The sequence below is a fragment of the Haliaeetus albicilla genome, chromosome 20 (genome assembly GCF_947461875.1).
Source record: "Haliaeetus albicilla chromosome 20, bHalAlb1.1, whole genome shotgun sequence".
Lineage (NCBI taxonomy): Eukaryota > Metazoa > Chordata > Aves > Accipitriformes > Accipitridae > Haliaeetus > Haliaeetus albicilla.
In genome coordinates this window covers 20,235,581-20,261,377 of record NC_091502.1, presented here as the reverse complement: position 1 = coordinate 20,261,377, position 25,797 = coordinate 20,235,581, and the positions used below count along the sequence as shown (strand labels likewise).

At 62.5% G+C, this 25,797-nt stretch overlaps 3 protein-coding genes across 3 annotated transcripts; all 3 read left to right on the top strand.

Moving 5' to 3' along the window:
- The first annotated feature begins 200 nt into the window (after positions 1-200).
- On the top strand, positions 201-6,823 carry LOC138690099 (coiled-coil domain-containing protein 81-like). The gene is made up of 13 exons (XM_069807885.1): positions 201-290; positions 452-513; positions 1,011-1,167; positions 1,726-1,982; positions 2,309-2,394; positions 2,573-2,844; positions 3,409-3,529; positions 4,065-4,185; positions 4,290-4,436; positions 4,808-4,915; positions 5,508-5,659; positions 5,951-6,079; positions 6,596-6,823. Exons 1-12 carry the CDS (start codon positions 215-217, stop codon positions 6,012-6,014), a joined length of 1,623 nt encoding a protein of 540 aa, XP_069663986.1. The 5' UTR covers positions 201-214; the 3' UTR covers positions 6,015-6,079; positions 6,596-6,823.
- Positions 6,824-10,043: 3,220 nt separating this feature from the next.
- LOC138690123 (coiled-coil domain-containing protein 81-like) lies at positions 10,044-11,955 on the top strand. Its single transcript, XM_069807898.1, has 4 exons — positions 10,044-10,229; positions 10,952-11,244; positions 11,571-11,656; positions 11,818-11,955. The coding sequence occupies exons 2-4, from the start codon at positions 11,017-11,019 to the stop codon at positions 11,912-11,914; spliced, it is 411 nt and encodes a 136-aa protein (XP_069663999.1). The 5' UTR covers positions 10,044-10,229; positions 10,952-11,016; the 3' UTR covers positions 11,915-11,955.
- Positions 11,956-12,281: 326 nt separating this feature from the next.
- On the top strand, positions 12,282-19,188 carry LOC138690098 (coiled-coil domain-containing protein 81-like). The gene is made up of 13 exons (XM_069807883.1): positions 12,282-12,655; positions 12,817-12,878; positions 13,376-13,532; positions 14,091-14,347; positions 14,674-14,759; positions 14,938-15,209; positions 15,774-15,894; positions 16,430-16,550; positions 16,655-16,801; positions 17,173-17,280; positions 17,873-18,024; positions 18,316-18,444; positions 18,961-19,188. The coding sequence occupies exons 1-12, from the start codon at positions 12,580-12,582 to the stop codon at positions 18,377-18,379; spliced, it is 1,623 nt and encodes a 540-aa protein (XP_069663984.1). The 5' UTR covers positions 12,282-12,579; the 3' UTR covers positions 18,380-18,444; positions 18,961-19,188.
- The last annotated feature ends 6,609 nt before the right edge of the window (positions 19,189-25,797 follow it).

Genomic DNA, 25,797 nt, shown 5'->3' with positions numbered 1-25,797 from the left:
GGGGCCAGTTGTGACCTAGAGACACCTCCCCCTGACCAGCGCTGCTGCCCGCGCCAGCCCACACTTGGCTGCGAGGCCTTCAGGAGCGAGGTGCTGGCTGCTGCTTTGCTCTTGAGGAGACGCCTCACCGCGAGGAGCAGAAGGCAACTAACTGGAGGCAGCGAACCGGTGTGGGACGGCTGCTTGGTGGAAGACGGAGGAGGGCCGGAGCCAGATGGAGGCCAGGAGCGCTCCCATCCTGTGTCGTGGCCGCCTCATGATTCCAACCCTCATGAACCTCTCGGATGATGGTGAGGCCATCGGGCGCTGTCTGATGAGCGCTGCTGTAGGGGGGGCTCCCCTCTGGTGCCGCAGTTCATCCTGGGGAGGGTGTATCCCAGGACACTGGCACCCGCCGCCTCTGTGCCTTGGGCCGACGTGGAGCATGACCTCCCTTTCTCTTGCTTTCCAGAGATTGTGAGAATTTGGGATGGCGTATCCCAGTACATCCTCCGGCAGCTTGCACTGAACAAGGTGGGCTTTGCCATCTCCTCATCCCGTCCTACCCTGCCCGTTCCAGGAGTCCTCAACTTGCAAGCCAGCTGCTAAAGCACCAGCAACATCCCGGAGGTACCCTGCTGATCACAGGCGTGCCACCAGCCCTGCTGCTCTGACTCTCGGGACAAAGAGAAGAGCCCAGCTGCAGCAGAAGGAACCGATCCGCGCTGCCTGCAGCTTGCTCATTGCCCACTGCCAAACTGTGCAGTTTCAGCCTGAGCCGTTTCTCCAGGCTTTCCCCACTTGCTGGAAAGCCCCTGGGGGGTCCTCCATAGCCGAGGGCATTTCTCTGCTCTGGAGCATCTCTTGAGGGAGGTGAAAGGGGGTGAGACCATCCCCAAAGCTCACCAGGCTGCCGCTGTCCAGCCCCTTCCCCATAAGCCAAGGCGCAACAGCCCATCGCCTTGCCTGCAGAAGCTGTGTCCCATTGCAGAAATCCTGAGCCCTGTTCCTCCTTTTGTCTCTCTTTTCAGGGCGTCACAATACCTGGACTGGGCACCTTCTGCCTTATTAAACACTATTTGTCCACGGGGGCCTCTGATCTCCTCCACACGCTGAAGCCCATCTTCCAGCTGTCGGAGAACTTTGCCTGGGTTCACGGGCTCCAATACGAGAAAGAAACTCTTCCTGGTAAGCAGGCGGATGAACGGGATGGCCTCCCCTTGTGAGGCCGTCGGGGTGCCTGCGGAACTGCTGCTGCCAGGGGACTGAGAGGAGTCTAGGGCTCCTTGAGAAAGGCCTGAGATCAGCCCGAGCTCCTCACAAGCAAAGACAGCCCCCCGCCTTCCGCCGGCTGCCAAGCCGCAGCTCCCGAAAAGGTCCCTCTCTGCACTGTTTGCGCCCTGATGGCCGCATTGACCGTCGTTTGTGCTCATGGCAGCTGGCACAGCTGCAGGTGCCAGCGGGCAGCAGGGAGGATGTGGTGTGGTGTGATCGGTGTAGGGCACCAGGCCCTCAGAGCTCTGTGTTTTCAGGGAGTCTCTTCTCTCCAGTGTTGCCTCTCAGCCTGGAGAGTGCTTTGAGCTGGGGACAGGAAGGGGCTACAAACATCTCGCTTTTGGGCTGCACCAGAGGACTATTCTAGAGAAGCTCTGTAGCACAGCTTTGCCCGTGGGCTCGGCGGTGGCCCGTGCTTGACTGTCCTCCACTTCAGCAAAGCTACTTTGCTCCTCGCTTGTGTTTTCCTAGGTGCTCTTTCCATTGTTCTGTTGAATTACACCTCGGTATCCTTGGACACCCGCATTCCTCGGGACACGGTGCAGCGCTGCGTTCAAGAGACCCTGCTTTTTCTGTCTTACACCCTGGCAAAGAAGCAGGATGTGGACTTCACCTTCAAGGACATGGGCTGCCTGCGCTTCCGGAAGAACAAAGTCAAAATGCAGTTTTCCGCAGACTTTGTTTGCAGCCTGGATAGCACCGGCCGCCTGCTGAAATCTCTCCTCAGCGTGAGTACCTCGCTCTGCCAGCACTGCCGTGGGTTCTTGGGAAATGCCCTGAAAGGCCGCTGGCGCTGACTTCTCCTTGTGGGTCTGACTCGTCTCCTGCTTGAGACGGCTGCCTCTTGCCCTTGCACAAAGCCAGGCGGCGTTACGACTGGGGTGCAGGCGCTCGCTGTGCAGCTCCTGCTTCCAGTAAGGAGGGGTTAACGCTGGGGACGGGGAGCTCTGCCAGAGGGCAGCTTTCTGCCTTAGCGGCCCAAAGGCCGGCTGCCTCGGTCAGCAACAGGCTCCTGTCCTGGCAATGGTCTCACGCGGGGCTGTCTCTCCTGCAGAGGTCAAGCACGAGGGGTTCGGCCGTATCGGGCAGAAAGGACGCCCCTTCCCAGTCGGCTTCTGGCGACATCGTCGTGTTTCCCAAGTGAGTACGTTTGCTTCTGCAGCCCTTGGCCGCTGACCACGTCGGCAGCTTCTCAGCTTCTCTTGGGTCGGCCGGTAGTGCCAGGGCTTGCCCGCTGCTCGGGAAGGAGCTGGAGGGAGACCTTTCCCAAGGCCTGGATCCCCCATTACTCCACGCTTGCTCCTGCTTATCTTGGAAGATGGGTGGATTCACAGTGCGGCCCACGGGCTAGTGATTGCCCCTTCCCTGCCCAACCCACAGCAAGCATCTCTCAGAAGGTGGCACCAAGCCCTGCAACCCTGGGAGGTGGCACCCTGGACTCAGACTGCCGTTGTCGTCTTGCTTCCAGGATCGGGCTCTATGTAGCACTTGGAAGAGCTGCTGGGGAAGGGGCTCTTCAGAGTCCCAAGGGGCAGGCGGAGAAGAAGAAAAAGGGAGAAGCGAGGAGGGAGGAAGAGGCTAAGCGAACAGGTACTGTGAGAGCGGTGGCTCCTGCGAGACCTCTCTACCCTCCCCTTTTGCGCCTTCTGCTAAGGGCAAGGGGTTCAGAGCCACGGCCAAAAGCCTGTGCTTTGTACAGGAGGAGGCCCTCCTGTGACAGTAGCTCTGCAGGCCCTTGGTAGGGACCAAGATGGCAGGGCAGCCCAGCGCCTCCAGCTGCGTTCGATACTGCTTAGACCCCTTCCGCACTGGGCTCCTGTAGCTCCGGTCTGCTGACAACTCCTCCGTGGGCTGGATGTGCCCAAAGGGCCGCTCTGGGGTCACGATGGCAGCGGAGAGACCCAAGGCTCGCCTCCCCGCCTGTGAAATGCAGGGAGAAAGGAAGACCAGCGGGAGCACTTTCAGGCCACAGAAATGAAAATCTGGGCAAGGTTCCGAGGGAGAAAGCCCCAGGCTCGGATTGGTGCGCAAGAGCGTCCCTGTCCCTCTCTGCTAGCCCCTTTCCCCACCGGCACGCAGAGAGGCTTGGTCCCTGCCTGGTCGCATGGTCACCAAGGGGCTGCTCTGAAGAGCCTTTCTGTCACCTTCTTACAGGGCCTCTCACTGAGAAGCGCCAGCTGCTGTCGCGCGAACGTCTCTCTCCGGCCAGACTGCCTCGGGTGACGGTCGAAGGAGACCTGGGCGAGGCTGCCGGGGCAAAAGAGCCTTCCCTCAGGTGCGGCTGGTGGGGAGGTGGAGGAGGCAACCCCAGGGCTCTGGTCCTTGGGGCAGCGAGAGCCTGCCTTTGGTCAGAGGGTCTTGGTGAACTCCAAAACCATTGCGACACGTGTCCTGGCAAACTGCCCTCTCCTTGCGGGGCAGTGAGCAGAAAGCAGGTTTTAGCAGGGGTTGCTCTCGTGCCCCTGCTGCCAGCGTGCAGCCCTGTTGGGACCTGCCTGCAGACGCTCACAGCAGGCGGCTACGGTTGACTTTTCTCCTTCTCCGTAGCTGCAAGGGAGCCTCTTCTTTTGGTCAGCGGGGGGGAGGGCTCGGGGACTGGCAAGGGAGAGGGTTCCTCTGGACGGGGTCTGCGTGTGGGCGCCTCAGCTCTGCTTCTGGGGGCTGCTGCCGCAGCTCGGGTCACAGCTTCTCCTTGGGACAGAGCAGAGACGAGGGACAGTCCACGCGGAGAGCTGCCGCGTGCTGCCCGTGCGGCAGCGGGCTGGCGAGCACAAGCCATAGCCGAAACTCCCCCTCTCGCTTGCTTGCAGGCTGCCGGCAGTGCGCGAGGAGAGCTCTTCAAGGAAGGGAGACGGGAAGAGCAAGCGGTCTGCTGCGGCCCGGCCCCAAACTCAACCCCCTGTCTGTGAGGGTCACCGGAGAGCCGGACAGGTACCCCCTGCGGGCAGCATGCCTGCGTCATTCGATGCGTGCTGATTCTGGACGTTTCCCTCATTGACGTCGCTCTCACCATTGCCTGCTTTCACTCCCGGCAGGAAGTCTGCTACCTGTGTATGCAGCGGGATGAAAGGAATCTCCGGGCATCGCTGGCTGAGGAGCGGCTCCAGAAAGAAAGGGAGGAGGAGCGCATGTGGGCAGAGTACCAGGCTCGCAGGGAGAGGAATGAGGCAGAGAGGGGCCGGGTATGTTTAAAGCACTCCAAAACCTAACCTTTCTCTGCCCACGGGGGGCCGCTGCAGACACTTTTGCCCTCTCTGTGCTTGACCTGGAAGCTTCCCTCCGGGAGAAGGTCCGGCGCTTTCGGAGCCTCTCCTTCCTCCCTTGAGGATGAGGACTCCTTCCAAGGCCACCGCAGGGAAAGCCGCCTTCCCCTGGGCTTCAAGGCCGAAGGCTGAAGCCTTTCCTGCTGAATTCCTTGGAGACAGAAGGCTGCAGGGGAAACTGTCCTGAGCTTGGGCAGAGCCCGCTGGGAGGCCTGCCGCACCGTCGAGTGACAGCTCCTGGCTTTGCACCTCCACCTAAAACGCGTCCTGTGGATTTGCTTGCCCCGTAGCTGAAAACGCAGGCTGACAAGCGGAAGCTGCTGGAAGACGGCGCGTCCTCCCTGCGGCTCGTGGAGCTGGCGAGGAAGGGGAAGGCTGGCGAGAACACAGCAAGTTCGGTAGGTGCTTTTTCTGGGAGGGAAGACCATGCCCAGCCCGGGAGCTTCCTTGCCAGAGCTGGGGCATTGTTTTCCCAAGGGCCACGGGCAAGGCAGAGCAGCGGCAGGAACGGGCTCTCCTGCTCCCCGGGAGCCGTGGTGTGAAATGCCGTGAAACACACCCTCCTGGGGTGCCTGCTCGTGGAAGGGCAGCGAGCAGGGCGGTGGGCAGGGATGGTGGGTTACAAGCTGCAGGCAGCATGGCGCTTGCACTGGGAGCTCCTGCCGTGCCCAGCACGGTCCCCTCCCTGCCTTGTGCTGCCTGCAGGGAGCTGAGCGCGAGGTGCAGGGGCCACGGGGGGAGCGGGCCGGGCCCTGGCCCCGCTCTGAGGTGGCACTGACGGCTGTGCTGAGCACAGGGCTGTGCTCAGGACCTGCAGCTACACCAGCGCCGTCCCTCACTGGGGACGGTGCTCTAGCCTGGCTTCAGAACGCCCGGTGGGTGGCCAGGGGGCTGGATGACGGGCGAGGTCTTTGCATCGCCGCCTCCCGCGGTGCTGCAGGTTGGAGTGGGCTCGGGCCGGGGTCCCATCTTCATCTCATGCCAACGCAGGTGCCGCTGACGCCCGGAGGACGGCTCTCCGTAGGGGGTGGCGGGCCTGGCGCTCAGGTGGCACCGGTGGAGTGGAAGCAGCAGCAGCTTCTCATCCCTCGCCCCCCGGAGAAGGCGGCAGAAACAGCTGCTCCGGACGAGTCACTGAGCAAGTAAGCGAGTGCCAGCTCCCCCAAGGGCCTGTGCGAGCGGAGCGGCAGCGGGCCGTCTGAGGGACCCGGGGTGCAGGCTGTCTGCCTGTGGGCTTTGGTTCTCCGTCCGTCCCCTGGCTGCTGCTGGCAGGGAATGACGGGGAAGAGGCCCCGACTCCCGCTGTCCCCCTGCAGCCCAGCGGCCGGCCGTGGGCTCAGGCTCCCCCGGAGACCAAGGGGAAGGGGGCTGGTGGCAGGCAGAGGCGGGCAGCTCGAGAGCCCAAGCGAGAGTGTTGTCCTCTGCTGCTGCAGGTGCCGTCCCGTGCGGGGCATCCGGGTGCGGAGGCTGCTGGAGAAGAGAAGGGAGGCCCCGTAGGAAGACGGGCGCAAGAGCAGAGCTGTGGAAGTCCGGAGGTAGGCTGCAGAGGGGCTCCTGCTCTGGTGAGCTTCTCCCGCAACGGCCCGCGTCCCCCTGCCAGCAGTCCCTCGGGCAACCAGGGCCCCGGGCTCTCCCCGCTCCAGGGGCGGCAGCAGGCTTTGGATCCCGCGGCCCTCAACCAGACTTCCCTCTCGTTCCAGGGCGAGCGGCCGGCTGCTCCTGGCGAGGGCTCTGGCTGGCACCGGACGCCCGCGGGCGGCTCCACGCGTCTCCGGCAGGAGCCGGTGCTGGGCTCCAGCTCCTCAGAGCCCGTAGCCCCTGCTTCCTCCCAGCCAGCCTCTGCAGCCGCACGTCTCTGCCCCGGCCTCGCCCGGCGCCTCAGCCCGGTGCCGCGCAGGTTCCCCGCCACTGGCTGGGACACGAGGGGCCTCCGCAGAGCCACAGAGCCTGTCAGCGGGCTTCGGGGCTGCCGCAGGCCAGGCGCACGGCCAGGGGCGCGGGGCTGGAGGGGGCAGGCAGCGTTTCTCGGCCTCCCTCTCGGGACCTGGCCCTCGGAGCTTTTCCTCGTCTCTCCTTAGCGCCTCTGAGAAGAGCCACCGGCAGGGCAGGACCGGCCTGAAGGGTCCCAGCGCTCCGAGTCCTGCAGCGGGGAGGAGAGGCTGGGGAGTCAGCACTGCCCTCTTGCAGCTCTTGAGCTGCCAGCAGAGGAGGGGAGAGCGCTCCCCGGGGCGAAACCCCACTGCCTAGTGAACAATAAAGAGGGTTGCTTCCAGCGGGAGGGTCTTCCGCTGTATTTGTCTGCGGGAGCTGGGAGAGGAAGATGGGTCAGCAATCCTCCAGGGCATCCCACAGGTTGTTGTGTGGCACGAAGGCAACGTGCAAAGTCTCACGGCATAAACGGTTGCCAGAATGGCCTCTCCTTTCTGCAACGACGCCCAGGCGGACCCTCCATCCTGCCCCAAGCAGCTTTTTGTCCGGGCTCACCAGGCTCTCTTCTCCCTAAGCTGCTCACTGCCCCGTCGCTGCAGCCTGGCATTGTTCCCCCTGTTAGTTCTCTCGGCCAAGGCCAAAGAGGTCGTTGATTTTTTTTTGCCCTTGTACAGCTCACCGTCCCCATCGTGGCCAAGGATACTGGTAGCCTGCTGGTGCCTTCTTTGGGGGGGGCAGGGACAATTGCTCTGGGCTAGGGGAGGCCTCTCCAGGGCTCTGTGAGACGGGGACACCTCTGGAGAGAGCCTCTGGCTGTGGGCAGCGCTTCCTCGGCTGGGCCCAGCAGAAAATGCAAGGGTGGCACGTAGTGCGCACACGTGTTATCCGCGGCTGGGCTCGGGGGGATCCGGGCCGCTAGCTTGGGTACGCTGGGGTTCCTACCACCCCTTGTCCCCTGAGAGCAGCTTGGAAAACAGGACAGCTGGTGTGTTTGCTGGCTATGGCTCGCGTGAGGGATGAAAAAGTGTTCAGAGCGTGATCCAGCCCACGGGTCACCAGGGAGCGTCACAGGCAGTCAGCCCAGGGCTTCAGACGAGCATCCCTTGGTAACTCCATGTCAAGGATTAGTCCAGAAGTCAGGGTCACTGCCTCTCTCTCCCGTGATTTAATGGAGCCTGCCCGTCTTGCGGGACAGTAGCAGCGTTCAGGGCCGAGCTCACGAGGCGGGGAGAGCTCCACGTGCTCTCGGGATCACACAGCGTGCGTCTGAGGTCGTTCAGCACCCTGGGCTGTCCCTGGAGGCCAGTGAGAACTGGCTCAGCCGTGCCTGAACCACACAGGGGCTCCTGCAGGGGTGCAAGGTTGGGGCCTGACAGGGTCAGGAGAGGCTCGAGATCCTCCTGCCACCAGGAGACAGCGCCCGCGCTGTCCGTACTGCGCGCTTGGGATTCCTCCCGGGACAGAGAAGGGCAGCACGGGCGGCTTCCCGCGCCAGCGCCCCGACAGAGGACCCTCGTCTGAGCGGGACGCACGAGGGCCGGAAAGGCACCTGGTACGGACCCGTGCCGTTACTGCGCGTATCCCCCCGCTCTCGCACGCTCGCTTTCCTCCTGCCTCTTTTGCTAACGCCCTCGGAGACCGCTGCCTTCGGTCAGTCATCCTTGCCATCAGGTTCCTTCCGCTGCGATTGCCTGTTCTTCCCGACCCTGCAGGACGCGGGCCCTGTCTGATGGAACCCAGCGTCGCTACAGGAACGGGGGACTGACTGAGGGCGGGGGGGTTCCCCTCAGCGTTCCTGAGGCGATTTTGCGTCCCCCGGGGAGCGCAGCTTGCGGCCAAGGCTCCCTCCGTGTGCCCGGGCTCACGCTGGTGGGCAGGCTCTCGGTGGGACCCCGCTCAGGTGGGGGCCAGCACCCCCCGCCCCGGCCCCGGCCACCCACGCCCTCCCACCCCGGTCCGGCGACCCCTTCTGGAACCTTCCCTGCTCTGAGAACGGGCACCGGGTGGGCGGCAGCCTGCCGGCTTGGCAGTGCGTGATTGGTGGGCCGCCCCCCAGGGGTGGCGTGTGATTGGTGGGCCGCCCCCCAGGGGTGGCGTGTGATTGGTGGGCTGCCCCCCCAGGGGTGGCGTGTGATTGGGAAGCCTCACGGCCCGGGGGCGGTGCTGGAGCTGGCTGGGGGAGAGGCGGAGGGAAGGAGGGGCAAGGAGCCGGTGTGAGGGACGGGGAGCCGGTGTGAGGGACGGGGAGCCGGTGTGAGGGACGGGGAGGCGGTGTGAGGGAAGGGGAGCCTGTGTGAGGGACGGGGAGGCGGTGTGAGGGACGGGGAGCCTGTGTGAGGGGCAAGGAGCTGTTGTGAGGGGCAAGGAGCTGTTGTGAGGGACGGGGAGGCGGTGTGAGGGACGGGGAGGCGGTGTGAGGGAAGGGGAGCCTGTGTGAGGGACGGGGAGGCGGTGTGAGGGACGGGGAGGCGGTGTGAGGGACGGGGAGCCTGTGTGAGGGACGGGGAGGCGGTGTGAGGGACGGGGAGGCGGTGTGAGGGAAGGGGAGCCGGTGTGAGGGACGGGGAGGCGGTGTGAGGGAAGGGGAGGCGGTGTGAGGGAAGGGGAGCCTGTGTGAGGGGCAAGGAACTGTTGTGAGGGGCGGGGAGGCGGTGTGAGGGGCGGGGAGGCGGTGTGGGGGGCAAGGAGCCGGTGTGAGGGACGGGGAGGCGGTGTGAGGGAAGGGGAGCCGGTGTGAGGGGAGAGGGCAGCGGCCGCGGGCTCGTTCCTGGGGAACGAGGCAGCAAGCCTGTCCTCGGGGCTGGGTTGCAGCCAGGGTCGCACCAGCGTCCTGGGGAAGGCGGGTGCCCTCGTGCCGGGGTCGGGGCGGTTCAGCTGACGCAGGGACCCTGGGGCGTGGTTGGGCGCTGCTGCAGAGTGGGCTCGCTCCGTCCTGGGATGAGAGCCGGCGTCGTGCCGAAGGCCTCGGCGTCCCGCAGCTCCCGCCGCCCTCCGGGGAGCGGGCCTCAGCAGGAGGGCAGTCACTTTGCGTCCCATGTGGGCATCGCGCGGAACCGCGGGGCGGAGCGAGCCCCGCAGGAGTTTAACGGGCAGCTGAGCAGCCCTGTTGGGCTGGGACTCGTCCTGGAGGGTGGGACGCGGTGTTTGAGGGCGCTGGCGTCAGCCACCGTGCTGCTCGTCCCCACAAACTGTCTGCTAATGCAAAAGAAACATCCTGGAGGTACCCTGGGGGCTACAGGCATGCCACCGCCCCGCTGCTCTGACTCTCGGGACAAAAAGAAGAGCCCAGCTGCAGCAGAAGGAACCGATCCGCGCTGCCTGCAGCTTGCTCGTTGCCCACTGCCAGCGTGGGCAGCCCAGCATTCAGCCTGAGCCATTTCTCCAGGCTTTCCCCACTTGCTGGAAAGCCCCTGGGGGGTCCTCCATAGCCGAGGGCGTTTCTCTGCTCTGGAGCATCTCTTGAGGGAGGTGAAAGAGGGTGAGACCATCCCCAAAGCTCACCAGGCTGCCGCCGTCCAGCCCCTTCCGCATAAGCCGGGGCGCAACAGCCCATCGCCTTGCCTGCAGAAGCTGTGTCCCACTGCAGAAATCCTGAGCCCTGTTCCTCCTTTTGTCTCTCTTTTCAGGGCGTCACAATACCTGGACTGGGCACCTTCTGCCTTATTAAACACTATTTGTCCACGGGGGCCTCTGATCTCCTCCACACGCTGAAGCCCATCTTCCAGCTGTCGGAGAACTTTGCCTGGGTTCACGGGCTCCAATACGAGAAAGAAACTCTTCCTGGTAAGCAGGCGGATGAACGGGATGGCCTCCCCTTGTGAGGCCGTCGGGGTGCCTGCGGAACTGCTGCTGCCAGGGGACTGAGAGGAGTCTAGGGCTCCTTGAGAAAGGCCTGAGATCAGCCCGAGCTCCTCACAAGCAAAGACAGCCCCCCGCCTTCCGCCGGCTGCCAAGCCGCAGCTCCCGAAAAGGTCCCTCTCTGCACTGTTTGCGCCCTGATGGCCGCATTGACCGTCATTTCTGCTCATGGCAGCAGGGAGGATATGCCATGTCCCCAGAAATGCACCATGGGTGTGGGGAACTCGGCCCTCAGAGCCTGTTTTCAGGGATTGTCTTCTTTGCAGCATTCATCCTCTTTCTTTGCTCTAGCAGTCAGGGATATTGCCCTGCTTGACAGGATTTTGGTCCCCAAAGCTGTGACACCTGGGGACAACTCTGCTGGGAAAGGGAATGGCTGCATGTGGTGGGAAAGCAAAAGATTCCTCGGGGGGGCAACGCAGGCCTGGTGTTAGAAAGAAATCCTTGCTATCCCCATGGCACCTCAGCTCAGAGAGTGCTGTGAGCTGGGGACACGAAGGGGCTACACCTCATTTTTGAGCTGCACCAGAGGAATCTGCTAGACAGCTCTCTAGCAGAGCTTTGCCCGTGGGCTCGACAGCTGCCCATACTTGACTGTCCACCACTTCAGCACTAACTTAATTTGCTTCCTGCTTGTTTTTCCACAGGAGCTTCTATAATTGTTCTCTTGAATCATGCCTCAGTACCCTTGGACACCTGCGTTCCCTGGGACATGGTGCAGTGCTGCGTGTTCCCAAGTCCTCAGAACGCTGTACTGAACTGTGGTCAAGAGACCCTGCTTTTTCTGTCTTACACCCTGGCAAAGAAGCAGGATGTGGACTTCACCTTCAAGGACATGGGCTGCCTGCGCTTCCGGAAGAACAAAGTCAAAATGCAGTTTTCCGCAGACTTTGTTTGCAGCCTGGATAGCACCGGCCGCCTGCTGAAATCTCTCCTCAGCGTGAGTACCTCGCTCTGCCAGCACTGCCGTGGGTTCTTGGGAAATGCCCTGAAAGGCCGCTGGCGCTGACTTCTCCTTGTGGGTCTGACTCGTCTCCTGCTTGAGACGGCTGCCTCTTGCCCTTGCACAAAGCCAGGCGGCGTTACGACTGGGGTGCAGGCGCTCGCTGTGCAGCTCCTGCTTCCAGTAAGGAGGGGTTAACGCTGGGGACGGGGAGCTCTGCCAGAGGGCAGCTTTCTGCCTTAGCGGCCCGAAGGCCGGCTGCCTCGGTCAGCAACAGGCTCCTGTCCTGGCAATGGTCTCACGCGGGGCTGTCTCTCCTGCAGAGGTCAAGCACGAGGGGTTCGGCCGTATCGGGCAGAAAGGACGCCCCTTCCCAGACGGCTTCTGGCGACATCGTCGTGTTTCCCAAGTGAGTACGTTTGCTTCTGCAGCCCTTGGCCGCTGACCACGTCGGCAGCTTCTCAGCTTCTCTTGGGTCGGCCGGTAGTGCCAGGGCTTGCCCGCTGCTCAGGAAGGAGCCAGAGGGAGATCTTTCCCAAGGACTGAATCCTGTTGTCTTCTTGCTGCCAGGATCAGGCTCTGTGTAGCACCTGGAAGAGCTGCTGGGGAAGGGGCTCTTCAGACTCCCAAGGGGCATGTGGAGGAAAAGAAAGAAGAGCAAGGCTAGAGGAAGAGCCTAAGAGAACAAGTAATGTGGGAGCTGGCTCCTGGGAGCACCTGTGTGTGCAGGTTTTGCTTTACTTCTTAATCTGTCTTTTACCACAGCCCAGAGGTATTCTTACTTTTACGGTTCTGATTCTCTTCCCCATGTCACTGCCAGGGAGTGAGCAAGCTGTTTTATGGTGCTTAGCTGCCTACCGGAGCCAGGTGGAGGTCCCTACAAGGCGTGACAGATATCAGGTAAAGCAGAGGATAAAAAGAGGCCCCTCTGTGGCAAGGGCAGGGCTTGATCCTCCCTTTCTTGGAGTCTGGCAGCCCAGGAATTAGCGGCTGCCCTGGGGGTGGGTTGGCCCCAGGGGAGCAATGATCGGTCACTTGAACCCAAACGCCCTGGAGGGGCCGAGCTGCTGGTGCATGATGTGCCCCCCCGCTTGTGACACGCGCAGTGAGGTGGCGATGGGGCCAGTTGTGACCTAGAGACACCTCCCCCTGACCAGCGCTGCTGCCCGCGCCAGCCCACACTTGGCTGCGAGGCCTTCAGGAGCGAGGTGCTGGCTGCTGCTTTGCTCTTGAGGAGACGCCTCACCGCGAGGAGCAGAAGGCAACTAACTGGAGGCAGCGAACCGGTGTGGGACGGCTGCTTGGTGGAAGACGGAGGAGGGCCGGAGCCAGATGGAGGCCAGGAGCGCTCCCATCCTGTGTCGTGGCCGCCTCATGATTCCAACCCTCATGAACCTCTCGGATGATGGTGAGGCCATCGGGCGCTGTCTGATGAGCGCTGCTGTAGGGGGGGCTCCCCTCTGGTGCCGCAGTTCATCCTGGGGAGGGTGTATCCCAGGACACTGGCACCCGCCGCCTCTGTGCCTTGGGCCGACGTGGAGCATGACCTCCCTTTCTCTTGCTTTCCAGAGATTGTGAGAATTTGGGATGGCGTATCCCAGTACATCCTCCGGCAGCTTGCACTGAACAAGGTGGGCTTTGCCATCTCCTCATCCCGTCCTACCCTGCCCGTTCCAGGAGTCCTCAACTTGCAAGCCAGCTGCTAAAGCACCAGCAACATCCCGGAGGTACCCTGCTGATCACAGGCGTGCCACCAGCCCTGCTGCTCTGACTCTCGGGACAAAGAGAAGAGCCCAGCTGCAGCAGAAGGAACCGATCCGCGCTGCCTGCAGCTTGCTCATTGCCCACTGCCAAACTGTGCAGTTTCAGCCTGAGCCGTTTCTCCAGGCTTTCCCCACTTGCTGGAAAGCCCCTGGGGGGTCCTCCATAGCCGAGGGCATTTCTCTGCTCTGGAGCATCTCTTGAGGGAGGTGAAAGGGGGTGAGACCATCCCCAAAGCTCACCAGGCTGCCGCTGTCCAGCCCCTTCCCCATAAGCCAAGGCGCAACAGCCCATCGCCTTGCCTGCAGAAGCTGTGTCCCATTGCAGAAATCCTGAGCCCTGTTCCTCCTTTTGTCTCTCTTTTCAGGGCGTCACAATACCTGGACTGGGCACCTTCTGCCTTATTAAACACTATTTGTCCACGGGGGCCTCTGATCTCCTCCACACGCTGAAGCCCATCTTCCAGCTGTCGGAGAACTTTGCCTGGGTTCACGGGCTCCAATACGAGAAAGAAACTCTTCCTGGTAAGCAGGCGGATGAACGGGATGGCCTCCCCTTGTGAGGCCGTCGGGGTGCCTGCGGAACTGCTGCTGCCAGGGGACTGAGAGGAGTCTAGGGCTCCTTGAGAAAGGCCTGAGATCAGCCCGAGCTCCTCACAAGCAAAGACAGCCCCCCGCCTTCCGCCGGCTGCCAAGCCGCAGCTCCCGAAAAGGTCCCTCTCTGCACTGTTTGCGCCCTGATGGCCGCATTGACCGTCGTTTGTGCTCATGGCAGCTGGCACAGCTGCAGGTGCCAGCGGGCAGCAGGGAGGATGTGGTGTGGTGTGATCGGTGTAGGGCACCAGGCCCTCAGAGCTCTGTGTTTTCAGGGAGTCTCTTCTCTCCAGTGTTGCCTCTCAGCCTGGAGAGTGCTTTGAGCTGGGGACAGGAAGGGGCTACAAACATCTCGCTTTTGGGCTGCACCAGAGGACTATTCTAGAGAAGCTCTGTAGCACAGCTTTGCCCGTGGGCTCGGCGGTGGCCCGTGCTTGACTGTCCTCCACTTCAGCAAAGCTACTTTGCTCCTCGCTTGTGTTTTCCTAGGTGCTCTTTCCATTGTTCTGTTGAATTACACCTCGGTATCCTTGGACACCCGCATTCCTCGGGACACGGTGCAGCGCTGCGTTCAAGAGACCCTGCTTTTTCTGTCTTACACCCTGGCAAAGAAGCAGGATGTGGACTTCACCTTCAAGGACATGGGCTGCCTGCGCTTCCGGAAGAACAAAGTCAAAATGCAGTTTTCCGCAGACTTTGTTTGCAGCCTGGATAGCACCGGCCGCCTGCTGAAATCTCTCCTCAGCGTGAGTACCTCGCTCTGCCAGCACTGCCGTGGGTTCTTGGGAAATGCCCTGAAAGGCCGCTGGCGCTGACTTCTCCTTGTGGGTCTGACTCGTCTCCTGCTTGAGACGGCTGCCTCTTGCCCTTGCACAAAGCCAGGCGGCGTTACGACTGGGGTGCAGGCGCTCGCTGTGCAGCTCCTGCTTCCAGTAAGGAGGGGTTAACGCTGGGGACGGGGAGCTCTGCCAGAGGGCAGCTTTCTGCCTTAGCGGCCCAAAGGCCGGCTGCCTCGGTCAGCAACAGGCTCCTGTCCTGGCAATGGTCTCACGCGGGGCTGTCTCTCCTGCAGAGGTCAAGCACGAGGGGTTCGGCCGTATCGGGCAGAAAGGACGCCCCTTCCCAGTCGGCTTCTGGCGACATCGTCGTGTTTCCCAAGTGAGTACGTTTGCTTCTGCAGCCCTTGGCCGCTGACCACGTCGGCAGCTTCTCAGCTTCTCTTGGGTCGGCCGGTAGTGCCAGGGCTTGCCCGCTGCTCGGGAAGGAGCTGGAGGGAGACCTTTCCCAAGGCCTGGATCCCCCATTACTCCACGCTTGCTCCTGCTTATCTTGGAAGATGGGTGGATTCACAGTGCGGCCCACGGGCTAGTGATTGCCCCTTCCCTGCCCAACCCACAGCAAGCATCTCTCAGAAGGTGGCACCAAGCCCTGCAACCCTGGGAGGTGGCACCCTGGACTCAGACTGCCGTTGTCGTCTTGCTTCCAGGATCGGGCTCTATGTAGCACTTGGAAGAGCTGCTGGGGAAGGGGCTCTTCAGAGTCCCAAGGGGCAGGCGGAGAAGAAGAAAAAGGGAGAAGCGAGGAGGGAGGAAGAGGCTAAGCGAACAGGTACTGTGAGAGCGGTGGCTCCTGCGAGACCTCTCTACCCTCCCCTTTTGCGCCTTCTGCTAAGGGCAAGGGGTTCAGAGCCACGGCCAAAAGCCTGTGCTTTGTACAGGAGGAGGCCCTCCTGTGACAGTAGCTCTGCAGGCCCTTGGTAGGGACCAAGATGGCAGGGCAGCCCAGCGCCTCCAGCTGCGTTCGATACTGCTTAGACCCCTTCCGCACTGGGCTCCTGTAGCTCCGGTCTGCTGACAACTCCTCCGTGGGCTGGATGTGCCCAAAGGGCCGCTCTGGGGTCACGATGGCAGCGGAGAGACCCAAGGCTCGCCTCCCCGCCTGTGAAATGCAGGGAGAAAGGAAGACCAGCGGGAGCACTTTCAGGCCACAGAAATGAAAATCTGGGCAAGGTTCCGAGGGAGAAAGCCCCAGGCTCGGATTGGTGTGCAAGAGCGTCCCTGTCCCTCTCTGCTAGCCCCTTTCCCCACCGGCACGCAGAGAGGCTTGGTCCCTGCCTGGTCGCATGGTCACCAAGGGGCTGCTCTGAAGAGCCTTTCTGTCACCTTCTTACAGGGCCTCTCACTGAGAAGCGCCAGCTGCTGTCGCGCGAACGTCTCTCTCCGGCCAGACTGCCTCGGGTGACGGTCGAAGGAGACCTGGGCGAGGCTGCCGGGGCAAAAGAGCCTTCCCTCAGGTGCGGCTGGTGGGGAGGTGGAGGAGGCAACCCCAGGGCTCTGGTCCTTGGGGCAGCGAGAGCCTGCCTTTGGTCAGAGGGTCTTGGTGAACTCCAAAACCATTGCGACACGTGTCCTGGCAAACTGCCCTCTCCTTGCGGGGCAGTGAGCAGAAAGCAGGTTTTAGCAGGGGTTGCTCTCGTGCCCCTGCTGCCAGCGTGCAGCCCTGTTGGGACCTGCCTGCAGACGCTCACAGCAGGCGGCTACGGTTGACTTTTCTCCTTCTCCGTAGCTGCAAGGGAGCCTCTTCTTTTGGTCAGCGGGGGGGAGGGCTCGGGGACTGGCAAGGGAGAGGGTTCCTCTGGACGGGGTCTGCGTGTGGGCGCCTCAGCTCTGCTTCTGGGGGCTGCTGCCGCAGCTCGGGTCACAGCTTCTCCTTGGGACAGAGCAGAGACGAGGGACAGTCCACGCGGAGAGCTGCCGCGTGCTGCCCGTGCGGCAGCGGGCTGGCGAGCACAAGCCATAGCCGAAACTCCCCCTCTCGCTTGCTTGCAGGCTGCCGGCAGTGCGCGAGGAGAGCTCTTCAAGGAAGGGAGACGGGAAGAGCAAGCGGTCTGCTGCGGCCCGGCCCCAAACTCAACCCCCTGTCTGTGAGGGTCACCGGAGAGCCGGACAGGTACCCCCTGCGGGCAGCATGCCTGCGTCATTCGATGCGTGCTGATTCTGGACGTTTCCCTCATTGACGTCGCTCTCACCATTGCCTGCTTTCACTCCCGGCAGGAAGTCTGCTACCTGTGTATGCAGCGGGATGAAAGGAATCTCCGGGCATCGCTGGCTGAGGAGCGGCTCCAGAAAGAAAGGGAGGAGGAGCGCATGTGGGCAGAGTACCAGGCTCGCAGGGAGAGGAATGAGGCAGAGAGGGGCCGGGTATGTTTAAAGCACTCCAAAACCTAACCTTTCTCTGCCCACGGGGGGCCGCTGCAGACACTTTTGCCCTCTCTGTGCTTGACCTGGAAGCTTCCCTCCGGGAGAAGGTCCGGCGCTTTCGGAGCCTCTCCTTCCTCCCTTGAGGATGAGGACTCCTTCCAAGGCCACCGCAGGGAAAGCCGCCTTCCCCTGGGCTTCAAGGCCGAAGGCTGAAGCCTTTCCTGCTGAATTCCTTGGAGACAGAAGGCTGCAGGGGAAACTGTCCTGAGCTTGGGCAGAGCCCGCTGGGAGGCCTGCCGCACCGTCGAGTGACAGCTCCTGGCTTTGCACCTCCACCTAAAACGCGTCCTGTGGATTTGCTTGCCCCGTAGCTGAAAACGCAGGCTGACAAGCGGAAGCTGCTGGAAGACGGCGCGTCCTCCCTGCGGCTCGTGGAGCTGGCGAGGAAGGGGAAGGCTGGCGAGAACACAGCAAGTTCGGTAGGTGCTTTTTCTGGGAGGGAAGACCATGCCCAGCCCGGGAGCTTCCTTGCCAGAGCTGGGGCATTGTTTTCCCAAGGGCCACGGGCAAGGCAGAGCAGCGGCAGGAACGGGCTCTCCTGCTCCCCGGGAGCCGTGGTGTGAAATGCCGTGAAACACACCCTCCTGGGGTGCCTGCTCGTGGAAGGGCAGCGAGCAGGGCGGTGGGCAGGGATGGTGGGTTACAAGCTGCAGGCAGCATGGCGCTTGCACTGGGAGCTCCTGCCGTGCCCAGCACGGTCCCCTCCCTGCCTTGTGCTGCCTGCAGGGAGCTGAGCGCGAGGTGCAGGGGCCACGGGGGGAGCGGGCCGGGCCCTGGCCCCGCTCTGAGGTGGCACTGACGGCTGTGCTGAGCACAGGGCTGTGCTCAGGACCTGCAGCTACACCAGCGCCGTCCCTCACTGGGGACGGTGCTCTAGCCTGGCTTCAGAACGCCCGGTGGGTGGCCAGGGGGCTGGATGACGGGCGAGGTCTTTGCATCGCCGCCTCCCGCGGTGCTGCAGGTTGGAGTGGGCTCGGGCCGGGGTCCCATCTTCATCTCATGCCAACGCAGGTGCCGCTGACGCCCGGAGGACGGCTCTCCGTAGGGGGTGGCGGGCCTGGCGCTCAGGTGGCACCGGTGGAGTGGAAGCAGCAGCAGCTTCTCATCCCTCGCCCCCCGGAGAAGGCGGCAGAAACAGCTGCTCCGGACGAGTCACTGAGCAAGTAAGCGAGTGCCAGCTCCCCCAAGGGCCTGTGCGAGCGGAGCGGCAGCGGGCCGTCTGAGGGACCCGGGGTGCAGGCTGTCTGCCTGTGGGCTTTGGTTCTCCGTCCGTCCCCTGGCTGCTGCTGGCAGGGAATGACGGGGAAGAGGCCCCGACTCCCGCTGTCCCCCTGCAGCCCAGCGGCCGGCCGTGGGCTCAGGCTCCCCCGGAGACCAAGGGGAAGGGGGCTGGTGGCAGGCAGAGGCGGGCAGCTCGAGAGCCCAAGCGAGAGTGTTGTCCTCTGCTGCTGCAGGTGCCGTCCCGTGCGGGGCATCCGGGTGCGGAGGCTGCTGGAGAAGAGAAGGGAGGCCCCGTAGGAAGACGGGCGCAAGAGCAGAGCTGTGGAAGTCCGGAGGTAGGCTGCAGAGGGGCTCCTGCTCTGGTGAGCTTCTCCCGCAACGGCCCGCGTCCCCCTGCCAGCAGTCCCTCGGGCAACCAGGGCCCCGGGCTCTCCCCGCTCCAGGGGCGGCAGCAGGCTTTGGATCCCGCGGCCCTCAACCAGACTTCCCTCTCGTTCCAGGGCGAGCGGCCGGCTGCTCCTGGCGAGGGCTCTGGCTGGCACCGGACGCCCGCGGGCGGCTCCACGCGTCTCCGGCAGGAGCCGGTGCTGGGCTCCAGCTCCTCAGAGCCCGTAGCCCCTGCTTCCTCCCAGCCAGCCTCTGCAGCCGCACGTCTCTGCCCCGGCCTCGCCCGGCGCCTCAGCCCGGTGCCGCGCAGGTTCCCCGCCACTGGCTGGGACACGAGGGGCCTCCGCAGAGCCACAGAGCCTGTCAGCGGGCTTCGGGGCTGCCGCAGGCCAGGCGCACGGCCAGGGGCGCGGGGCTGGAGGGGGCAGGCAGCGTTTCTCGGCCTCCCTCTCGGGACCTGGCCCTCGGAGCTTTTCCTCGTCTCTCCTTAGCGCCTCTGAGAAGAGCCACCGGCAGGGCAGGACCGGCCTGAAGGGTCCCAGCGCTCCGAGTCCTGCAGCGGGGAGGAGAGGCTGGGGAGTCAGCACTGCCCTCTTGCAGCTCTTGAGCTGCCAGCAGAGGAGGGGAGAGCGCTCCCCGGGGCGAAACCCCACTGCCTAGTGAACAATAAAGAGGGTTGCTTCCAGCGGGAGGGTCTTCCGCTGTATTTGTCTGCGGGAGCTGGGAGAGGAAGATGGGTCAGCAATCCTCCAGGGCATCCCACAGGTTGTTGTGTGGCACGAAGGCAACGTGCAAAGTCTCACGGCATAAACGGTTGCCAGAATGGCCTCTCCTTTCTGCAACGACGCCCAGGCGGACCCTCCATCCTGCCCCAAGCAGCTTTTTGTCCGGGCTCACCAGGCTCTCTTCTCCCTAAGCTGCTCACTGCCCCGTCGCTGCAGCCTGGCATTGTTCCCCCTGTTAGTTCTCTCGGCCAAGGCCAAAGAGGTCGTTGATTTTTTTTTGCCCTTGTACAGCTCACCGTCCCCATCGTGGCCAAGGATACTGGTAGCCTGCTGGTGCCTTCTTTGGGGGGGGCAGGGACAATTGCTCTGGGCTAGGGGAGGCCTCTCCAGGGCTCTGTGAGACGGGGACACCTCTGGAGAGAGCCTCTGGCTGTGGGCAGCGCTTCCTCGGCTGGGCCCAGCAGAAAATGCAAGGGTGGCACGTAGTGCGCACACGTGTTATCCGCGGCTGGGCTCGGGGGGATCCGGGCCGCTAGCTTGGGTACGCTGGGGTTCCTACCACCCCTTGTCCCCTGAGAGCAGCTTGGAAAACAGGACAGCTGGTGTGTTTGCTGGCTATGGCTCGCGTGAGGGATGAAAAAGTGTTCAGAGCGTGATCCAGCCCACGGGTCACCAGGGAGCGTCACAGGCAGTCAGCCCAGGGCTTCAGACGAGCATCCCTTGGTAACTCCATGTCAAGGATTAGTCCAGAAGTCAGGGTCACTGCCTCTCTCTCCCGTGATTTAATGGAGCCTGCCCGTCTTGCGGGACAGTAGCAGCGTTCAGGGCCGAGCTCACGAGGCGGGGAGAGCTCCACGTGCTCTCGGGATCACACAGCGTGCGTCTGAGGTCGTTCAGCACCCTGGGCTGTCCCTGGAGGCCAGTGAGAACTGGCTCAGCCGTGCCTGAACCACACAGGGGCTCCTGCAGGGGTGCAAGGTTGGGGCCTGACAGGGTCAGGAGAGGCTCGAGATCCTCCTGCCACCAGGAGACAGCGCCCGCGCTGTCCGTACTGCGCGCTTGGGATTCCTCCCGGGACAGAGAAGGGCAGCACGGGCGGCTTCCCGCGCCAGCGCCCCGACAGAGGACCCTCGTCTGAGCGGGACGCACGAGGGCCGGAAAGGCACCTGGTACGGACCCGTGCCGTTACTGCGCGTATCCCCCCGCTCTCGCACGCTCGCTTTCCTCCTGCCTCTTTTGCTAACGCCCTCGGAGACCGCTGCCTTCGGTCAGTCATCCTTGCCATCAGGTTCCTTCCGCTGCGATTGCCTGTTCTTCCCGACCCTGCAGGACGCGGGCCCTGTCTGATGGAACCCAGCGTCGCTACAGGAACGGGGGACTGACTGAGGGCGGGGGGGTTCCCCTCAGCGTTCCTGAGGCGATTTTGCGTCCCCCGGGGAGCGCAGCTTGCGGCCAAGGCTCCCTCCGTGTGCCCGGGCTCACGCTGGTGGGCAGGCTCTCGGTGGGACCCCGCTCAGGTGGGGGCCAGCACCCCCCGCCCCGGCCCCGGCCACCCACGCCCTCCCACCCCGGTCCGGCGACCCCTTCTGGAACCTTCCCTGCTCTGAGAACGGGCACCGGGTGGGCGGCAGCCTGCCGGCTTGGCAGTGCGTGATTGGTGGGCCGCCCCCCAGGGGTGGCGTGTGATTGGTGGGCCGCCCCCCAGGGGTGGCGTGTGATTGGTGGGCTGCCCCCCCAGGGGTGGCGTGTGATTGGGAAGCCTCACGGCCCGGGGGCGGTGCTGGAGCTGGCTGGGGGAGAGGCGGAGGGAAGGAGGGGCAAGGAGCCGGTGTGAGGGACGGGGAGCCGGTGTGAGGGACGGGGAGGCGGTGTGAGGGAAGGGGAGCCGGTGTGAGGGACGGGGAGGCGGTGTGAGGGACGGGGAGCCTGTGTGAGGGGCAAGGAGCTGTTGTGAGGGGCAAGGAGCTGTTGTGAGGGACGGGGAGGCGGTGTGAGGGACGGGGAGGCGGTGTGAGGGAAGGGGAGCCTGTGTGAGGGACGGGGAGGCGGTGTGAGGGACGGGGAGGCGGTGTGAGGGAAGGGGAGCCGGTGTGAGGGACGGGGAGGCGGTGTGAGGGAAGGGGAGGCGGTGTGAGGGAAGGGGAGCCTGTGTGAGGGGCAAGGAACTGTTGTGAGGGGCGGGGAGGCGGTGTGAGGGGCGGGGAGGCGGTGTGGGGGGCAAGGAGCCGGTGTGAGGGACGGGGAGGCGGTGTGAGGGAAGGGGAGCCGGTGTGAGGGGAGAGGGCAGCGGCCGCGGGCTCGTTCCTGGGGAACGAGGCAGCAAGCCTGTCCTCGGGGCTGGGTTGCAGCCAGGGTCGCACCAGCGTCCTGGGGAAGGCGGGTGCCCTCGTGCCGGGGTCGGGGCGGTTCAGCTGACGCAGGGACCCTGGGGCGTGGTTGGGCGCTGCTGCAGAGTGGGCTCGCTCCGTCCTGGGATGAGAGCCGGCGTCGTGCCGAAGGCCTCGGCGTCCCGCAGCTCCCGCCGCCCTCCGGGGAGCGGGCCTCAGCAGGAGGGCAGTCACTTTGCGTCCCATGTGGGCATCGCGCGGAACCGCGGGGCGGAGCGAGCCCCGCAGGAGTTTAACGGGCAGCTGAGCAGCCCTGTTGGGCTGGGACTCGTCCTGGAGGGTGGGACGCGGTGTTTGAGGGCGCTGGCGTCAGCCACCGTGCTGCTCGTCCCCACAAACTGTCTGCTAATGCAAAAGAAACATCCTGGAGGTACCCTGGGGGCTACAGGCATGCCACCGCCCCGCTGCTCTGACTCTCGGGACAAAAAGAAGAGCCCAGCTGCAGCAGAAGGAACCGATCCGCGCTGCCTGCAGCTTGCTCGTTGCCCACTGCCAGCGTGGGCAGCCCAGCATTCAGCCTGAGCCATTTCTCCAGGCTTTCCCCACTTGCTGGAAAGCCCCTGGGGGGTCCTCCATAGCCGAGGGCGTTTCTCTGCTCTGGAGCATCTCTTGAGGGAGGTGAAAGAGGGTGAGACCATCCCCAAAGCTCACCAGGCTGCCGCCGTCCAGCCCCTTCCGCATAAGCCGGGGCGCAACAGCCCATCGCCTTGCCTGCAGAAGCTGTGTCCCACTGCAGAAATCCTGAGCCCTGTTCCTCCTTTTGTCTCTCTTTTCAGGGCGTCACAATACCTGGACTGGGCACCTTCTGCCTTATTAAACACTATTTGTCCACGGGGGCCTCTGATCTCCTCCACACGCTGAAGCCCATCTTCCAGCTGTCGGAGAACTTTGCCTGGGTTCACGGGCTCCAATACGAGAAAGAAACTCTTCCTGGTAAGCAGGCGGATGAACGGGATGGCCTCCCCTTGTGAGGCCGTCGGGGTGCCTGCAGAACTGCTGCTGCCAGGGGACTGAGAGGAGTCTAGGGCTCCTTGAGAAAGGCCTGAGATCAGCCCGAGCTCCTCACAAGCAAAGACAGCCCCCCGCCTTCCGCCGGCTGCCAAGCCGCAGCTCCCGAAAAGGTCCCTCTCTGCACTGTTTGCGCCCTGATGGCCGCATTGACCGTCATTTCTGCTCATGGCAGCAGGGAGGATATGCCATGTCCCCAGAAATGCACCATGGGTGTGGGGAACTCGGCCCTCAGAGCCTGTTTTCAGGGATTGTCTTCTTTGCAGCATTCATCCTCTTTCTTTGCTCTAGCAGTCAGGGATATTGCCCTGCTTGACAGGATTTTGGTCCCCAAAGCTGTGACACCTGGGGACAACTCTGCTGGGAAAGGGAATGGCTGCATGTGGTGGGAAAGCAAAAGATTCCTCGGGGGGGGCAACGCAGGCCTGGTGTTAGAAAGAAATCCTTGCTATCCCCATGGCACCTCAGCTCAGAGAGTGCTGTGAGCTGGGGACACGAAGGGGCTACACCTCATTTTTGAGCTGCACCAGAGGAATCTGCTAGACAGCTCTCTAGCAGAGCTTTGCCCGTGGGCTTGACAGCTGCCCGTACTTGACTGTCCACCACTTCAGCACTAACTTAATTTGCTTCCTGCTTGTTTTTCCACAGGAGCTTCTATAATTGTTCTCTTGAATCATGCCTCAGTACCCTTGGACACCTGCGTTCCCTGGGACATGGTGCAGTGCTGCGTGTTCCCAAGTCCTCAGAACGCTGTACTGAACTGTGGTCAAGAGACCCTGCTTTTTCTGTCTTACACCCTGGCAAAGAAGCAGGATGTGGACTTCATCTTCAAGGACATGGGCTGCCCGCGCTTCCGGAAGAACAAAGTCAAAATGCAGTTTTCCGCAGACTTTGTTTGCAGCCTGGATAGCACCGGCCGCCTGCTGAAATCTCTCCTCAGCGTGAGTACCTCGCTCTGCCAGCACTGCCGTGGGTTCTTGGGAAATGCCCTGAAAGGCCGCTGGCGCTGACTTCTCCTTGTGGGTCTGACTCGTCTCCTGCTTGAGACGGCTGCCTCTTGCCCTTGCACAAAGCCAGGCGGCGTTACGACTGGGGTGCAGGCGCTCGCTGTGCAGCTCCTGCTTCCAGTAAGGAGGGGTTAACGCTGGGGACGGGGAGCTCTGCCAGAGGGCAGCTTTCTGCCTTAGCGGCCCAAAGGCCGGCTGCCTTGGTCAGCAACAGGCTCCTGTCCTGGCAATGGTCTCACGCGGGGCTGTCTCTCCTGCAGAGGTCAAGCACGAGGGGTTCGGCCGTACCGGGCAGAAAGGACGCCCCTTCCCAGACGGCTTCTGGCGACATCGTCGTGCTTCCCAAGTGAGTACGTTTGCTTCTGCAGCCCTTGGCCGCTGACCACGTCGGCAGCTTCTCAGCTTCTCTTGGGTCGGCCGGTAGTGCCAGGGCTTGCCCGCTGCTCAGGAAGGAGCCAGAGGGAGATCTTTCCCAAGGACTGAATCCTGTTGTCTTCTTGCTGCCAGGATCAGGCTCTGTGTAGCACCTGGAAGAGCTGCTGGGGAAGGGGCTCTTCAGACTCCCAAGGGGCATGTGGAGGAAAAGAAAGAAGAGCAAGGCTAGAGGAAGAGCCTAAGAGAACAAGTAATGTGGGAGCTGGCTCCTGGGAGTACCTGTGTGTGCAGGTTTTGCTTTACTTCTTAATCTGTCTTTTACCACAGCCCAGAGGTATTCTTACTTTTACGGTTCTGATTCTCTTCCCCATGTCACTGCCAGGGAGTGAGCAAGCTGTTTTATGGTGCTTAGCTGCCTACAATCATTAATCAACAGATGGTAACAGTGATCAGGCCTGACTGCACGATATGGGGAGGGCCACATGCTCTTGGGATCACTCCATGTGTGTCTGAGCTTGTTCAACACCCTGGGCTGTTCCTGGAGTCCAGTGAGAGATGGCTCAGACACTTACAGGGAGAAGGGCCCAGGCACGGGAGGCACTTTCTGCCCAAAACAGCTGTTGCCTCCTGCAGGGGAGCTGGGGGCTGAAGGTGCCCAGGTCCCAGGATTAATCGTTGTCCTCAGAGAGCCAGGCAGGGGCTGCCATCTCTCTGGCTGGCCTCGTCCCTACAAGGCGTGACAGATATCACATAAAGCCAGAGGATAAAAAGAGGCCCCTCTGTGGCAAGGGCAGGGCTTGATCCTTCCTCTCTTGGACTCAGTATTTGCCTGGCCAAAACAGGCTGGACCAGAACCCGTAAGAATAAACTGTGCTTCTGGAAGCCTGAAATTGGAATAGTGAAGAAGTAAGACTTTCAAGCTGTCTGTCAAAAAGCATCTTGCCTTTGGCCCCATTGGCAGAGGCATGAAGCCTTTCCGGCTGGCAGTGTATATTGGGTCTGGCTGAGATGGAGTTAATACTCCCCATAGCAGCCCTTATAGCACTGTGCTCTGCATCAGTAGCTAGAAAGGTGTTGATAGCACACCAGTGTTTTGGCTACTGCTGAGCAGTGCTGGCACAGCATCAAGGCTGTCTCTCCAACATTTTTGCCCTCCCTCAATGGCAGGCTGGGGCAGGGCAAGACCTTGGGAGGGGACATAACCAGGACAGCTGACCTAAACCAACCAAACAGATATTCCATACCATAGACGTCAGCCCAGATATAAAAGCTAAGTAAAGGGAGACGGAAGCGGGGCATTTTGTCTTCCGGAGCAACCACTACACGTACCGAGGCCCTGCTTCCCGAGAAGCGGCTAGACAGTGCCTGCTGATGGGAAGTAGAGAATAACATCATTTGTTTTTTCTTTGCTTTCGCGTGCGCGACCTTTGCTATCACTTTATTAAACTGTCCTTATCTTGACCCACGAGCCTTTCGTTATATTTTCTTCCCCCCGTCCAGCTGAGGAGGGGGAGTGATAGAGCGGCTTTGGTGGGCACCTGGCATCCAACCAGGGTCAACCCACCACACAGTGTTTGAAGAGGAAGACTGTCAGGTGACTGTCATGAGACTGGCTGAGTGCTCCCCGATGCTCCCAGGCTGTTCAGGAAAATTTCCTCTCTTTGTGGCTCCACCTATAAGGCATTCTCTCTCTTTTTTTTTTTTTTCATCCTTGAGAAGTCAGGCTCAGAAGCCAAACACACAGAAAGGTCAAGCCTTTAACTGAGCCATGGGCAGGTGCATGAGAAGGAGAAGAGGGAAGAAAGTAAGAGAAGCTGTGTAGGCAC

Excerpts from the sequence above, each read along its gene's own strand:
- LOC138690099 (XM_069807885.1), top strand. The coding sequence starts at position 215 with ATGGAGGCCAGGAGCGCTCCCATCCTGTGTCGTGGCCGCCTCATGATT. Across the intron at positions 514-1,010 it reads GGCAGCTTGCACTGAACAAG|GGCGTCACAATACCTGGACT; the intron begins GTGGGCTTTGCC and ends CTCTCTTTTCAG. Across the intron at positions 4,437-4,807 it reads ATGAGGCAGAGAGGGGCCGG|CTGAAAACGCAGGCTGACAA; the intron begins GTATGTTTAAAG and ends CTTGCCCCGTAG.
- LOC138690098 (XM_069807883.1), top strand. The coding sequence starts at position 12,580 with ATGGAGGCCAGGAGCGCTCCCATCCTGTGTCGTGGCCGCCTCATGATT. Across the intron at positions 14,348-14,673 it reads TGCTGAAATCTCTCCTCAGC|AGGTCAAGCACGAGGGGTTC; the intron begins GTGAGTACCTCG and ends TCTCTCCTGCAG. Across the intron at positions 18,025-18,315 it reads CCGGACGAGTCACTGAGCAA|GTGCCGTCCCGTGCGGGGCA; the intron begins GTAAGCGAGTGC and ends CTGCTGCTGCAG.
- LOC138690123 (XM_069807898.1), top strand. The coding sequence starts at position 11,017 with ATGGTGCAGTGCTGCGTGTTCCCAAGTCCTCAGAACGCTGTACTGAAC. Across the intron at positions 11,245-11,570 it reads TGCTGAAATCTCTCCTCAGC|AGGTCAAGCACGAGGGGTTC; the intron begins GTGAGTACCTCG and ends TCTCTCCTGCAG. Across the intron at positions 11,657-11,817 it reads GACATCGTCGTGTTTCCCAA|GATCAGGCTCTGTGTAGCAC; the intron begins GTGAGTACGTTT and ends TCTTGCTGCCAG.